The sequence below is a fragment of the Branchiostoma lanceolatum genome, chromosome 7 (genome assembly GCF_035083965.1).
Source record: "Branchiostoma lanceolatum isolate klBraLanc5 chromosome 7, klBraLanc5.hap2, whole genome shotgun sequence".
Classification (NCBI taxonomy): Eukaryota; Metazoa; Chordata; class Leptocardii; order Amphioxiformes; family Branchiostomatidae; genus Branchiostoma; species Branchiostoma lanceolatum.
In genome coordinates, this window is record NC_089728.1 from 12,309,960 (window position 1) to 12,323,847 (window position 13,888).

General features: G+C 42.5%; 1 protein-coding gene across 1 annotated transcript; it reads left to right on the plus strand.

Moving 5' to 3' along the window:
- The first annotated feature begins 5,051 nt into the window (after positions 1–5,051).
- Positions 5,052–5,750, plus strand: LOC136438368 (uncharacterized). Its single transcript, XM_066433136.1, has one exon. The coding sequence runs from the start codon at positions 5,052–5,054 to the stop codon at positions 5,748–5,750; it is 699 nt and encodes a 232-aa protein (XP_066289233.1).
- Positions 5,751–13,888: the final 8,138 nt, after the last annotated feature.

Consider the following 13,888-nt stretch of genomic DNA (forward strand, 5'->3'; position numbering starts at 1 on the left):
AACGTGATGTGGCCGGCAGGTTATTTTGCCTCCTGCATACGTCAAAAGCTAAACAGTTCTATCGACAGTGTCAGGGGATCGTTTACAAGCGATATCCAGACGTTTATCTCAACATCTATCTGACAATACCTCATATCAATCAATTTCCAGTGGCATCGGGTAAAAATCAACGGATGAGTTCATAATCATTAATTCGTCAAAATGCTTCACTTGTAGATGTTACATCGTGTATTGCATCGTATCAAGCTTAATGATATCTAGTACATGTAAGACGAAGTTTGTATTCATAGCTTAGTGCGAATGTTGGGGATGATACATTAAGCTGTCGTGGGTGTTTAATTTCTTCTACAGTGTTACATTTAATTAAAACAACGGCGTCGAAATATCGGTAAAACTGGGTAACAGCGGGAACTTGAATCCAGTCTGCACTTTCTGTCGGAGACCGGCTTAATCAAAGTCTCTACAATCGATTTTCCGTGTTTATTTCTGTGTGTCAAACGAGTTTACGTGCCAAACAACGTGCGTGCGCATGCGCGACTGGTTTGCTTCGCGCCTGTGTTATACATGGCGGCAGGATATCGGATTACCTGAGCGCTCTGTATGATCCGTCCCGGTAAGGCGTGTAATGGGGAGATTAAATCCAACTAATATCTCCAAGCAGATGTTGCGGTGGAAGATTTTCAAGTAGCAACGAGTAAAGATCGCAGAGGTGTTACCTAGGCGTAAAACGTGTGACAGGTGTTTGTGTAGACAAGCCGACGTCACGGCAACCACGATTCACCACAGCTATCCTCGTGTTTCCAACAGTCGTGACTAGAGCTTGTCAGTAGCGGCACGGCCGTCAGGAACATAAATAGCGTAATCAACCAGTATCCAGTACGTGTCATCTTTATCTGCCGTTGCCCGGCTCCTGTAGGCGGGCCGCGGCTTCTTTGGAGCTGTTGGGTTATCAATACAATTAGCTAAATATATCACAATGCTGCCTAGAATACGTTTGTATTCCCAAAGTGACAGGGCAGTCTACCTCCATATTCATTATTTCTTTCTTTCTTTGCCAATATTTTTAGATTTTTAGAATATTCATCTCTACTCACTATTCTCATGGCACCCTCCTATAATTGCAATATTTCCTTCCAAGGACATGCCTTTTGTAAATGGCAATATCAAAGGTGTAACGTTCTACTATTTATGGAAGACGCTTGGCTTAGTCCCAAACATCACAATATTTTTCCTACAAACGAGCCCCCATCAGCCTTTGTGTATGTCCCACTGCTACCGAGGTCCTAGAAGCCCTAGATGATCCTAGATCTAAGACAAGGTTGTTTGAAAACCTCAAGACGTTTGTTGTTGGAGTTGGGGTTCACCGGGGGTTAAGACGCTAACACGTTGGGGAGATTTTGCCCCTTCAGAACACGCAGTATTTCTACTGAGGCAGACTTCAAGTCTTTGATGTGCACTTTTCGTGTTCTTTGAAGATGCGCGTAACAGAGGAAATGGTCGGCTTTGTGTGTCATTAGCTGCGATTTATCGCACCGAGGCTGTTATGTAACCGCCTTGATTGACGCTATAGTTAGCGGTACACAGAACAGGCATCTAATCTCCTCTCATAACTAGTACTAGAAATACCCTCGGTGAGGGAGATTGGTAATGCTTTCATCTACGTTCAGTGAGACAGACATAGCTCGTGTAGTTTTAGTCGATTCTGACGATCATGTGGTTAGGTCTTGAACTATAAAAGAAACAGATTTTTGCCCCCTCCCTCTGTGTTTATTTTGTACTGCAGCGGAACTTTCAGCCTTTTAGATGTCGTAGGACACGTTTTAGTAGGGTACAGTCCCTTGTTTTGCCGGCTTAATAGTAAGAATTCACTGATCCTCAACATGGGCGTTTTTTGTTTCAAGTTATGTTCAAAGGTCATGGTTTAAGAAGGAAGAGCTTCTGTGCTCAGGGAGATTTCCTCTGCGGACCCAGCCTGGTTCCGAGGTAAGTAGAACAACTTAGAGGTCACTTGGAGGTCATTCCAGCTGGGAACGTAGCCTCTCAGAACGCCGATGTAGGAGCAGGAGAGGAAGAATGACAACAATGTTTCCACTGCTTTCAACTGCCTTCTTATGGGTGTAACGAAGTTAACCTGTCACCAACCTGGAAGCTGTTAAAGCTGTTAAAGGAACTGAGGGAAGCTGGAGGCAGCTGAAAGCAGCGGAAACAATGTTGGCATCCTTTCTCTTCACGAAGCTAATTTGAAGGAAGGATGAAGTTTGGACTCTTTTTTCGTTTCCAAAGATGTCGTTTTTTGTTTTTTGTACCTCCGTGAAAACCAAGGTTTGTTTGTCTTGTTGTGCGTTCGCAGTTATAGGAATATTGCAGAGTGGCAGCAGGGTGGTGGTGTAGCAGGGTACTTGGAGAATCAGAAATATGGTTTGGTTCAGGTCCAATGGTGTTGTTAAGAGCCAGGATGACTCGTGGCTACATCAAACCAGTAATGTCAGGTCATTAGGGGTACTCATCGTTAGAGTTTGCCACAATAAACGATGACTTGTTCAGGCATTTGAATCAGTTAGTTGATACAGGCTTCGTTGTATCAGGCGCTTGAATCCAATGCGTGTAAAGGAGCTGGATTTAGGCTTCATGAAATGAGAAAGAGAAATTCATACTGTGAAGAAGGATGGCTAGATTAATGGCAGGAAACATAGTTCAGGGGTGGTAGAGCTAGTCGTTAATCAGACATGACAGTGTAGTTTGCTGTTGTGATTGTTTTGACAAATGAAATAACACTTGACCTTGTCTTCTTTGAAGATGTGTGAAACAGAGGAAATGGTCGGGTCTTTGTGACAATTTATCGCACCGAGGCGCGCGGTTGTGTAACCACCTTAAACTTACGCTAAAGTTAGTAGTGGTACCCAGAAACAGGCATCTATTATCGTCTCCTAACTAGTACTAGAAATAAACGCGGAGAACAGTCCCTTTTTGTCAACAAAACTGCTGCTTCAATTTGTCTACGTTTCCTTGTCGATCCCTGACAATCGAAACACATGTCTACTCACAAACGAAATTGGGCTTGTGTCACCGGACAGACAGGCACGTTTGAGTGCGTCATAATCAGTCTATCCTTCACGGTGGCACGGTACTTTAAAAAAAATTCTAATTTCACCCCGCGAGTGGGCGTAGCGTCTAATCTCTCAGCGTCAATCCCGGTGTAAAATTGCATGATGCTTGGCCTTCTCTTGCCTCATTGTTCCTCGTGCAGCATTTTTGTCAGTCACATAAAGCTAGTAAAAGAAGACAAAAAGACAACTAAAACGTCAAAACGTCCACAAAAAGACCATCAAACTTTAGATCTACATAATCAGGGCAAAACTACTCAATATTCTTCTCGCACCTCTTCCTGGCCCCTGGTATTCTCACGCCCTAATTATATTTGCGTTATTACAACCTCCGCTGACCCAGAAGTGTTCGGAGCGTAATCATTTCATCTATCTTTTCTCGCGTCGGTATCGAGAGGCCGGGAGTGTGTCTCCTGTCACTAACGGTCTCACTTTACCTCCATCTTCCCGGGGAGTGTGCGCGGGGCCGGGGTTTCAATATCCACCGTTTGTCCCATGGTCATCGCAGGAGTGCACAGTACGTATCTACATCTGATTGTCCGTGTCCAACCGGCATGTACTACCTCCATATACCACAATGCGTTTGCTAGTTAATTGCATCTAATGCGTTTTTAGTGCATCAAATGCATGACTGTTTGGGTGCCAAGTACTTCGGTGAATTGTAGGTTGCGAATTAAATCAAATAAAAGAACGTATCATAGATTCTTGTAGTTGACCTCTATTTGACTACACATTTGTTATGAACGCATACGTTAAAGCGTAGACAGAAAATGGCTGTACGTAATTGGAAGTGATCTCTGTTGGCTGTTATAGTGTTTGCCTTACCATTTCTAAGTATCATATCTGTATATTCGATTCAATTAAGCTTGTTTCTTTAGTATATCAATTACTAAATCTTATGTATTAGTTATCCTCCATGTTCATGATAATCCCTTGACCTTCATACTGTAGATGTGTGCATTCTGACTGGTGACGTGAACGCTGTGACTGGTGACGTGAACGCTGTGACTGGTGACGCGAACGTTCTGACTGGTGACGTGACATTCTGACTGATTATGTGAACATTCTGGCTGATGACGTGCACGTTCTGACTGATGACGTTTTGTCTCTTGGCGTTGGAGGGTGCACTTGGTCTTGTAGTGAGACGGAAGAAGCTATCTATGTCACTTCAAAATCATTGCATAAAATAAAATCCAATATCCGCGATGAGTGGAAAACGTAAACAATACGTCCTTTTTTTCTCTGCACACTTCCAGGATCTGAATCAGAGTTGATCTCTTCACAACGGTTCTGGCTCCTCGAGCTCGAACAACGAGTTGAGCAAAATCCGGAACCTTTCTCACTGGCATATGATATGCAGTATACAACTGTTTAATACATGCCAATTCTATGAAGTCGTAAGTGCAATGAAATACCAGTATTTTACCATATGCAATCTTCTACAGTCGGGTTTTATAGCGACTTGCCTCACATCGACCTGTCGCCGTGAGCTGCACGTATAATCTCGGCCATGTCTAGATGTAAAGGCAGTAGACGCGCCTTATCTGTGGTGACAGCTGCCGTGGCCATGGTTCGGAGATCCAGGGCAATGATCTATGTAACCGCTGACGTCAAACGAGTCTTCAAAGTTAATACCTTCCATTGTACTTTAAGATGCTTAACTGAGACATCTACAAGATGTTGATGACTTCAGCAGTTGCTGAAGCCATCAATAGCAACAGCAGCCACCTAGTCAATTACAAGATGGCGACGGAGCATAAAGACACGTAATCACTGCACTCGTCATCACCGGGTTTTTTCTCGCCCATATCTTCATCTCTTGGCGTTTCTTGTGGCATACTGATTTGTTAACTGTCCAATAACTCGATGCCAAAGAAACAATTGCCAAAACGAAAACGTAGGCCGACATCTGAAGACTCTTTCACGGAGGCTCTTGACAAAGAGAATATGGCGTCGTCTCAGGTGTCCCTGTCAACGATCTCTGCTAACCTGGCCGAATTTGCCTCCCAGACCTCCGCCAGCTTCAACAAACTCAACGACTCGATTTGCCACTTGAGTGAGGACATGAAGTCTTTACGTGGAGAAGTCACATCACTTCAGCAAAGTGTCAGTTTTGCCCACGACGAAATAGAAAATCTCAAGAAGGAAGCTACAACCGAAAACGAGAAGCTACAACACCGCGTCATCACTTTAGAAGCCAAGCTTCTTGCGGCAGAGCTCTACTCAAAGAAGCAGAATTTGTTATTCTGGGGCATTCCGGCCGAGAAAGATGAAAATCTGGTGGAAGTCGTGTGCAAGATCCTGCAGGAGGAGCTGAAGGTGAACAACGCCAGGAATGTCATGTTTGTAAACATACATCGCCTCCCCAAGATCCGAGGTAATCCAATCATCGCAAAGTTTGTCTCGATGCTCGATCGCAACATGGTCCTCCAGCACGCGTACAAATTGCCGCCCAAGTCCGGGATCGGCGTCTCTGAGCACTTGCCGGTTGTAATCTACAAACAGAAAGAATCGTTGAGAGATGCCTTCCGCCATGCCAGGGGCAAAGGTATGAAGCCCAAATACAAATTGGTAGGGACCACTATGTACCTATGCATCGGGGTCAGTAAATACAAGACATCAGATGAATACTTTGACCATACCTGATCACACCTGACCTCCTTACCTATGACAAAGTAACCCTTGCCTTAACATGCCTAGTGCGCCAACATGATTACATTAATAGCCCGGTGTATTTGCCGTGTTGCCCCTAGCTGTTTTGAAGCTAAGTTTATATACAAGGACTATATTTCTATAGTTATTAATTTGAATTTTTTTGTGTGTGTGTATGACGATCTGATTATGACCTTTATGTTCGAACTTAAGCTTTGTACTATTCACTCGAATATGACTGTTGTTAATTCTTATAGGACTAAAACTGACCCTCCCACTTTACAACCCAAGATCAAGAATATAACTGTTGTCTAACTAACTGATTTTCCAATTATGCCCGATACAATCTCTGTTAATCTCTGCCCTAGCTCTGGACCCGAGAGATATCAAGGTCACGGTAAACATCTTACTTTTATGCATGTAAATGTCAATAGTATTTCTGCTGGTTCCAAACTCGATGAAATAGCATCATTAGCTTCAGATTTCAACATAGACATTATAGCAATCACAGAATCTTGGCTAGGCGACAGTATAGAAACATCCGATATTTCTCTGGTGGGGTTTCAGCCCCCCTTTCGACGTGATCGAAATCGCCATGGGGGTGGAGTTCTAGTTTATGTCTCCAACTTAATTCCATGTAGAAGACGCTGCGATCTAGAACCTCCTAACTTTGAATGTATTTGGTCGGAAGTCTGTGTTAGATCTTTTAAAATCCTGTTTTCTACTTACTACCGGCCGCCAGGGCAAGATACCTCCATGGTTAATCAGTTCATGGATTCCTTCACAGACTCTGTTGCTAGGGCACGCTCATCACGCCCTGATGCCATTATCGTGACAGGTGATTTCAACGCCAAACACGAAGAATGGTGGAATCTCGATCCAATCACATATGCTGGCGCCCAATTGTTCCAGGCTGCGCAGCTGGTCAACCTAGTACAGATTGTTGAGGAACCCACCTGCGACCTATCACACTCCCCCTCCCTCATCGATTTGATTTTCACCGACTTCCCACGCTACTTTCTAAATCATCGTGTTTTGTCGCCATTGTCAGGATGTCATCATTCTCCTACTATCGCCAAAATGAATCTTTGTGTTCCTGCTCCCAAACCCTATATGCGCACTATTTGGGACTATAAAAACATCAACTATGAGTCCCTTTCATCTTTTATATGTGATCCCAAATGGTGCGAAATATATAGGTGCGGGACTGTAGATGAGGCTAGCGTTAAACTTGTTGAATTAATTCTGGAGGCAAAAAATCAATGCGTCCCTCACAAGACAGTCACTATAAGACCAAATGATAAACCTTGGATGTCCCCAAGTATACGCCAACTCATGCGTTCCCGTGATAGAACGCACAAGATAGCCAAACTGTCAAATTCCTCGGCTCACTGGGAGAAATACCGCAAAACGCGTAACAAACTGTCTAATGCAATTGAGCAAGCCAAGGTTGCTTATGAAGCGCATTTAGTGAATCAACTTTCTAATCCACTAACCTCTGAAAAAAAGTGGTGGCACATTGTGAAACATTTCTATAGACGTAAGAGTCACACAGCAATACCTCCCCTTATAGATGGTGCCTCGTTCGTTGTTGACTCACATGAAAAGGCCTGTCTTTTTAATGACTACTTTGCTTCCCAATCATCAATTGATACATCTCAAGCTACCCTACCTGACCTTACATTTCATACTGATACTAGATTATCTTGTCTTCTGACTTCTCCTGAAGAAGTTGAACTATACATCAGTGACCTAAATATCTCAAAGGCCCAGGGCTATGACAATATCGACAATCGTTTTCTTAAAATTATTACTCCATTTATATCTGATAAAATAGCATTTGTATTTAATCTATCCTTATCACATGGAATATTCCCCGATATTTGGAAAAGAGCTAATATCATCCCAATACTCAAGAAAGGTGACCCCCAAAACAAATGCAATTACAGACCAATTTCTTTGCTTCCCACTTTGTCGAAGGTCCTCGAGAAAATTGTCTACAAACGTGTATACAACCACCTTATTTCTGACAATCTTCTATATGCACTCCAATCAGGTTTTATAAAATCCGACTCCACTGTGTGTCAGTTAGTTTATATATGTCATTTGATTGTGCAAGCTCTCGAGGACGGTAAAGAGGTGCGATCTGTTTTCTTAGATTTCTCGAGGGCCTTCGACAAAGTGTGGCATTCCGGTCTTCTTTTTAAACTTAAACAGAACGGGATAGAGGGCCCCCTTTTGAATTGGATGCATACTTACCTATCACAGAGATCTCAAAGGGTTGTGTTGGATGGACAATTCTCTCCATGGTGCGAGATTGGCGCTGGGGTCCCCCAGGGATCCGTTTTGGGCCCTTTACTGTTCCTCGTATATGTTAATGACATAGTTAACAATCTGGATTCTTTACCTTTTCTATTTGCCGATGATAGCTCACTGTTTGAAATAGTCGAGAGTCCAACTACATCTGCAGGCCGGCTTAACTCCGATCTGTCTAAAATCTTGTCCTGGTCCAATGCATGGTTAATGGAGCTGAACCCCTTGAAGTCAGAGGAAATATGCTTTTCCGCAAAAACATCACCTTTAAGTCACCCTCCTCTTTTCCTTGGACAGTCCGCAATAACACGAGTTACGTCTCATAAACATATCGGAACAGTTCTAACCTCTAATATGTCCTGGAATCGACATATCTGCCAAATAACCGGCAAAGTTTCAAAACAAGTAAATGTCTTTAGTGTTCTTAAATTTAAATTACCACGTCACGTTTTAGAACTCATCTATAAAACTTTTATACGTCCCTGTCTCGAGTATGCAGATGTAGTCTGGCATGGCTGTACAGCTGATGACTCTCGTCTAATTGAAAGAATTCAATACCATTGTTCACTTATTGTATCAGGGGCCATCAAAGGCTCGTCCTATTCTGCTGTCTGCGAAGAACTTGGTTGGGAAACCCTATCAAGCAGACGTCATATCCATCGATTATGTTTGTTTTCTAAAATCATCCATGGCCAAACACGGCCATACTTACAGGATTTACTTCCTCCTGAAATTTCTTCTGTTACCTCATACAACCTGAGGAACAAAGCCAACTTAAGATCCTTCAGACATACCACCAATAGATTTAGTAAATCTTTCGTCCCTTATTGTTTAACTCATTGGAATGAACTTACTTCTGAGGTTCGTTCTTTAAGATACTCTCTGTTTCGAAACCATCTTACTAAATTAGTCCGTCCCCTGCGATCTCCTCATTATAACCGTGGTCCCCGCTACTCCGGCGCCCTTCTTGCCCGACTTCGCATCGGCACGTACAACTTAAATTAAAGTCTTTTTAAGCGAAGCTTATCCCCCAGTTCTGCTTGTAGTTGTGGATGCCCATGTGAATCCGTCCTGCATTATATGTTGAATTGTCCCTCTTACACTGACCAAAGGTCAAAACTCTTCAATACTTTTACACAGGAAATAGGCCATCTCATTGATCTCAACAATCTTTCTGATAAAGCAAAACTAGCGGTTCTTTTAAAAGGCTCACCTACAATACCCTCCAGTTACAATATCAAAATCATGCTATTGACACAAAACTTTATAAATGATTCAGGGAGGTTCTAAGTACTTCTACTTGGAATCGCCTTGAATCATCTGTGAATATTACCTTTTAAAATCAAGGGTCGGTACAGTTGTATGTATTATGTATTTCATATTTCAATCACTTTGTGTATTTAAATATTCAGTTACGTTGTTACTCACTATCGTTAATTTGATACGCATTACTTTAGTCATATCTTATCTTATTTCTGTTGCGTTTGTTCAGAAACTGGCTTAAGTTTGTCATTGTCTATGTCTATTTTTATTTAGTTTTTCTGTGGCGCTGTAAAATAAGTCCATGTACTTGAGTGTAGCGCCACTATGTCCATGTCCATGTGTATCTTGTTTTCTGAATAAAAAAAAAAAAAAAAAAATTACAAGTGGATACAACCGTCATTACATCAATGACTTTAACCGTTGATACACAATTAACGCTCAATGGATTTGATACACCAGCTAGATTTAAATTGTTGCCACATAAACAGTGAAAATGGCTACAGCAGTTGACCACTGACCCAACGACGCATCATTTCAACATTATCAATGGTTACATCTATTGATAAACAATGCGGAGGCCATTTGGAAACAGCAATTGCTACACCATTACTGCGATGGCTTCGGTCATTGGCACAATCCCCAATAGCTCCATCATTGCCGCATCAGAGATGACTACACCATTGATCATCATTGTTATCTCTTCATATCTGCTTTCCTACCGGCGGACACCATTGGCGCCCATCTAGACATCAGTAGGAAACATGGTGCGCGCAGGGAGATGAATCACCTGTAAACCTGCTGTGGCATTATCTGCATCGACAGCTGCTGCTTCTACGATTGATGAATCCACATGTATACACATATTGTCTGCTTTACATTTCATTCAATCGGCGAGGAAAGTCTTGAAGCCTGTTAGGGCAATGTAACATCACTTTCTACCACCAAGCAACCAACCAACATACCAAACAACCAAGCTTGCAAGCAAGCAAGCAACCAAGCAAGCAAGCAACCAACCAACCAACCAACCAACCAACCAACCAACCAACCAACCAACCAACCAACCAACCAACTAACCAAAAGACCGACCGAACAACCAACCAACCATCCAACCATCCAACCAACCAACCAACCAACCATCAATCAATCGACCAATCAATCAAACAAATTACTTTTTCATCCAAAGGACTTCGCAACTTGAATCTCAAATAGGCCTATTGTTACAATCTACATGAGATTGTGAAGTACATGAAATGACGTTGAAATCGTTACAAGGTATAAAGAAATATTACCGACCATTTCTTGTTTCGTGCACGAATCTACTAGTCGACACAACTGGGAGTGCGATCGTGACTCAGAATCGGTTTTGCGAAGTTTCCGAGGTTGTGTCCGTGAGACTTTTACTGCAAATTTATGTAATAACCTACAGTGAGACCTGGCAAGAGGGTAACTATTAAAACCTGTCGTCTCCCAGCTGCTCGAGCCAGTTTGATTACTGGGTAATGATAGTGTTACTGTGTGCGTTACTGTATAGGAGTTCTCCATTTCTTCTTGCGATCGAATGGGTGTTTTTATGCCTCATAAAACAGTCGCCTGGCCCCCATAACTATGATTGCTTCATCGGACTACCCAGACTTGTGTGCCGCGTCGTCTAAGTGCTGGGGAAATGGAGTGACTAAAGAATTGCAAAATGTTCCACTAATGGAGGTGAAGGTCCGTACGCCATGGAAGTCTGAACGGGATGGAAACTGTTATAAGACTCATTATGTTCCATTTGATGTGTCGTCGGATTTGCAAAGGTGGGAACGCTTGTATGACCGTGTCGGGAACTACAACCTGGGTTGTGTCTAAAGAGACTGAAAGGCGGTGCAGTGCACCTCTTCGACAATTTGGCACTGTAAAGTAAATCGGCATGCCGTTGCTATTGCTGCCTTGGTTGCCCCCAGGTGAGCGTGAAACAATATGTAGCCAATTCTTCACGTCGCCTTTGAGTCAATAAAGGATTGACTTAACGTTAGACGGAAAGATGGACGGCGCCCGACCTTTCCTGCCGATGCCAGGGGACACGGCGATCCGTCATGACTAGTCCGCTGGAGATGACTAGTACGGAGATGATAGTATCAGCGAGCGTGGGAGATGGCAGGGATATCTGTCATGGCGCAGTTCTCAGAAACAACCTGGCTTCGGTCTTCGCATGAAAAATAGCAGAAACTTTGATACTGTATTTCACCATCAATATTGCTTTTCAAGTCTTGTGGCGTATATGGAACCAAAATCAGATTGACCGCTAGCTCTGCCCTTGGCCTGACGCGGATGTATGACCAGTAGTGACCAGTTGCCTCACAAAATACTGTTTGGGAAGATCAAACTTTGTTTGAACCATGGGCTGATTCGTTTCTTTCGTGCAAATCAAACGGAAGGACTTTCCCAATCTCTGTAAAACCGGGTCGTAACTGTGAGTTGTGGGATAGCTACATTACAAACGTGCAGAAACGCCATATCATACTCTTTAAAGATAGTTATAACCCCTCTACCATACCTTTTTGAGTATGCTGAGTCGGTTGGAAATGTTTTAACCTAATACATAACCACCTGTTAGATAAAAAATAAATGATATAATGATGCCTCTTATATCGATATTTCTTATGAATATAAAACAAATCCACATGCGACTTCATCATTACTACATTAGTTGAATAATTGCATGCATCGAGATGTTCATCACGTGATGAGTTGAATAGATTTACATAAATTTACACATCCACTGGGACAGAGGAGACGATTTGTCGTCACACAAAGCGGAAAAATGAACAGCAGATCTACGCAATCAAGCAGGTTTCAAACGGGCCATTTTACATTCTCATCATCGATATGATTACTCGCGGGATGTTACAGCTGCGGAGACGAAACGTGACAGTAAAGGGACAGTAAAGGGACAGTAAAGAGACAGTAAAGGGAATCAATTTATGTTCCTATTTATGTCCTAGATAGCTATTCCAGGCTGCGTGCTAACGTCAATAGCTTCCTAAGCTCATAATCTTTTCGTTATCATATTTCTATATAGCTGTCTCGATAATTCGCAATTGCAAATTTGGAGGTTTGCAAAAGTCTTAGTAAGCTTTATCCTTATGATTTACCTCTCCTCTGTCTTTGTTTCGTGTCTACATACCTCTGGTCAGGCCGTCTTGTCGTTCAGCGGTTCTGGCGATGGCAATTTTGAATTCTGACTTTACTGACTACAAAACAATGAAGTATTTTGATCACGTTCTGTAAATCCTGTTGAACACGCCTGACCCAGCGAAATAACACGGTAGGCTTCATCCTCGTAAGTGCACCATGGAAAAGTCTGTAATCCCTTCCCATAATGTTTCTCGACTGTGGATTCCAGGCCACGAGTGATGCATGCAAACCAGGGCTACTTAGTGTGTAATAGGTAATTTGTATGGATGGCATCCGCACGTGCGTCGACTTTCGTTTTACTTATTTTGTGAAAGTTACGACAGAATTCGCCCACTCTTTCATTGCTTATCAAAATGCTTACACAACGGAAAGGCAAACGTATGAATATTAGAATTGTTGTCGTTATTGTAGTGATTGTATAATTTGTGTTTTTTCCCAGTGGGTCTCAAATACATCTTATTACTATACTGGCACATTTCCGTAGAAAGATGATATAATGCTGTTACGGTATCTAACATTATTTTTCTTTCGAAACACACGCTTATGAGTGAATTCGTGTAGCCTCATATAAAATGCTACTCCGTATAGTTCCTACTGTACAAATCACACAAAGGTCTGAAAATGTACAAGAAGCCGCCTCCAACAATAGGCGAGATGTTCGCTTTGGACAGGAAGGTAGGGAGAAGACTAAACAAGGCTTTCGAGTCGCAAGTCATAGCTCCTTCCTACACATCACAGCTGCACCATTTGAACTCCGCCACGATACACCGATGTCTGCTTAGATCGCATCTACACTAAACTGTAAGCCTTTCTTATTTCAGCAAAGCAGACCTAGAGCAGTAAAGTTATCACCTCCATGTATTCAGCACCAAGGACATGTATTACCATAACTAGGGTTCCATCTTACGTTTCATCCACTTAACGTTGTCCAGTATCTATTTTTTACGTCCTGAATGCATTACACAACACGATGACTACGATGACTAGTATCAGAGCTTGAAGGCGAGTGATATAAATTGAGGTAACCAATGGACGGACACGACTGTGCCAATTCAATTTCCGCTTCGGCTCTCAGTTCTGTTGATTGCCGAAAAACATAATTTCTTTGTACAAAACACTTTACATTCTAAAGGTCGTAGAGATACCTCTATGAAATTGTGAAACACACACACACATACCCCCCCCCCCCACACATACCCACCCACACACATACACACACACACACACACACACACACACACACACAAACCCACTCATATATATTTATATATATTCACAATTTCATAGAGGTATCTCGCGACCTTTAGAATTAAGAGTTTTGTTTAAAGAAATGACATTTTTACGCAATCAAGAGAACTGAGAGACGAGGATGTGGGCGC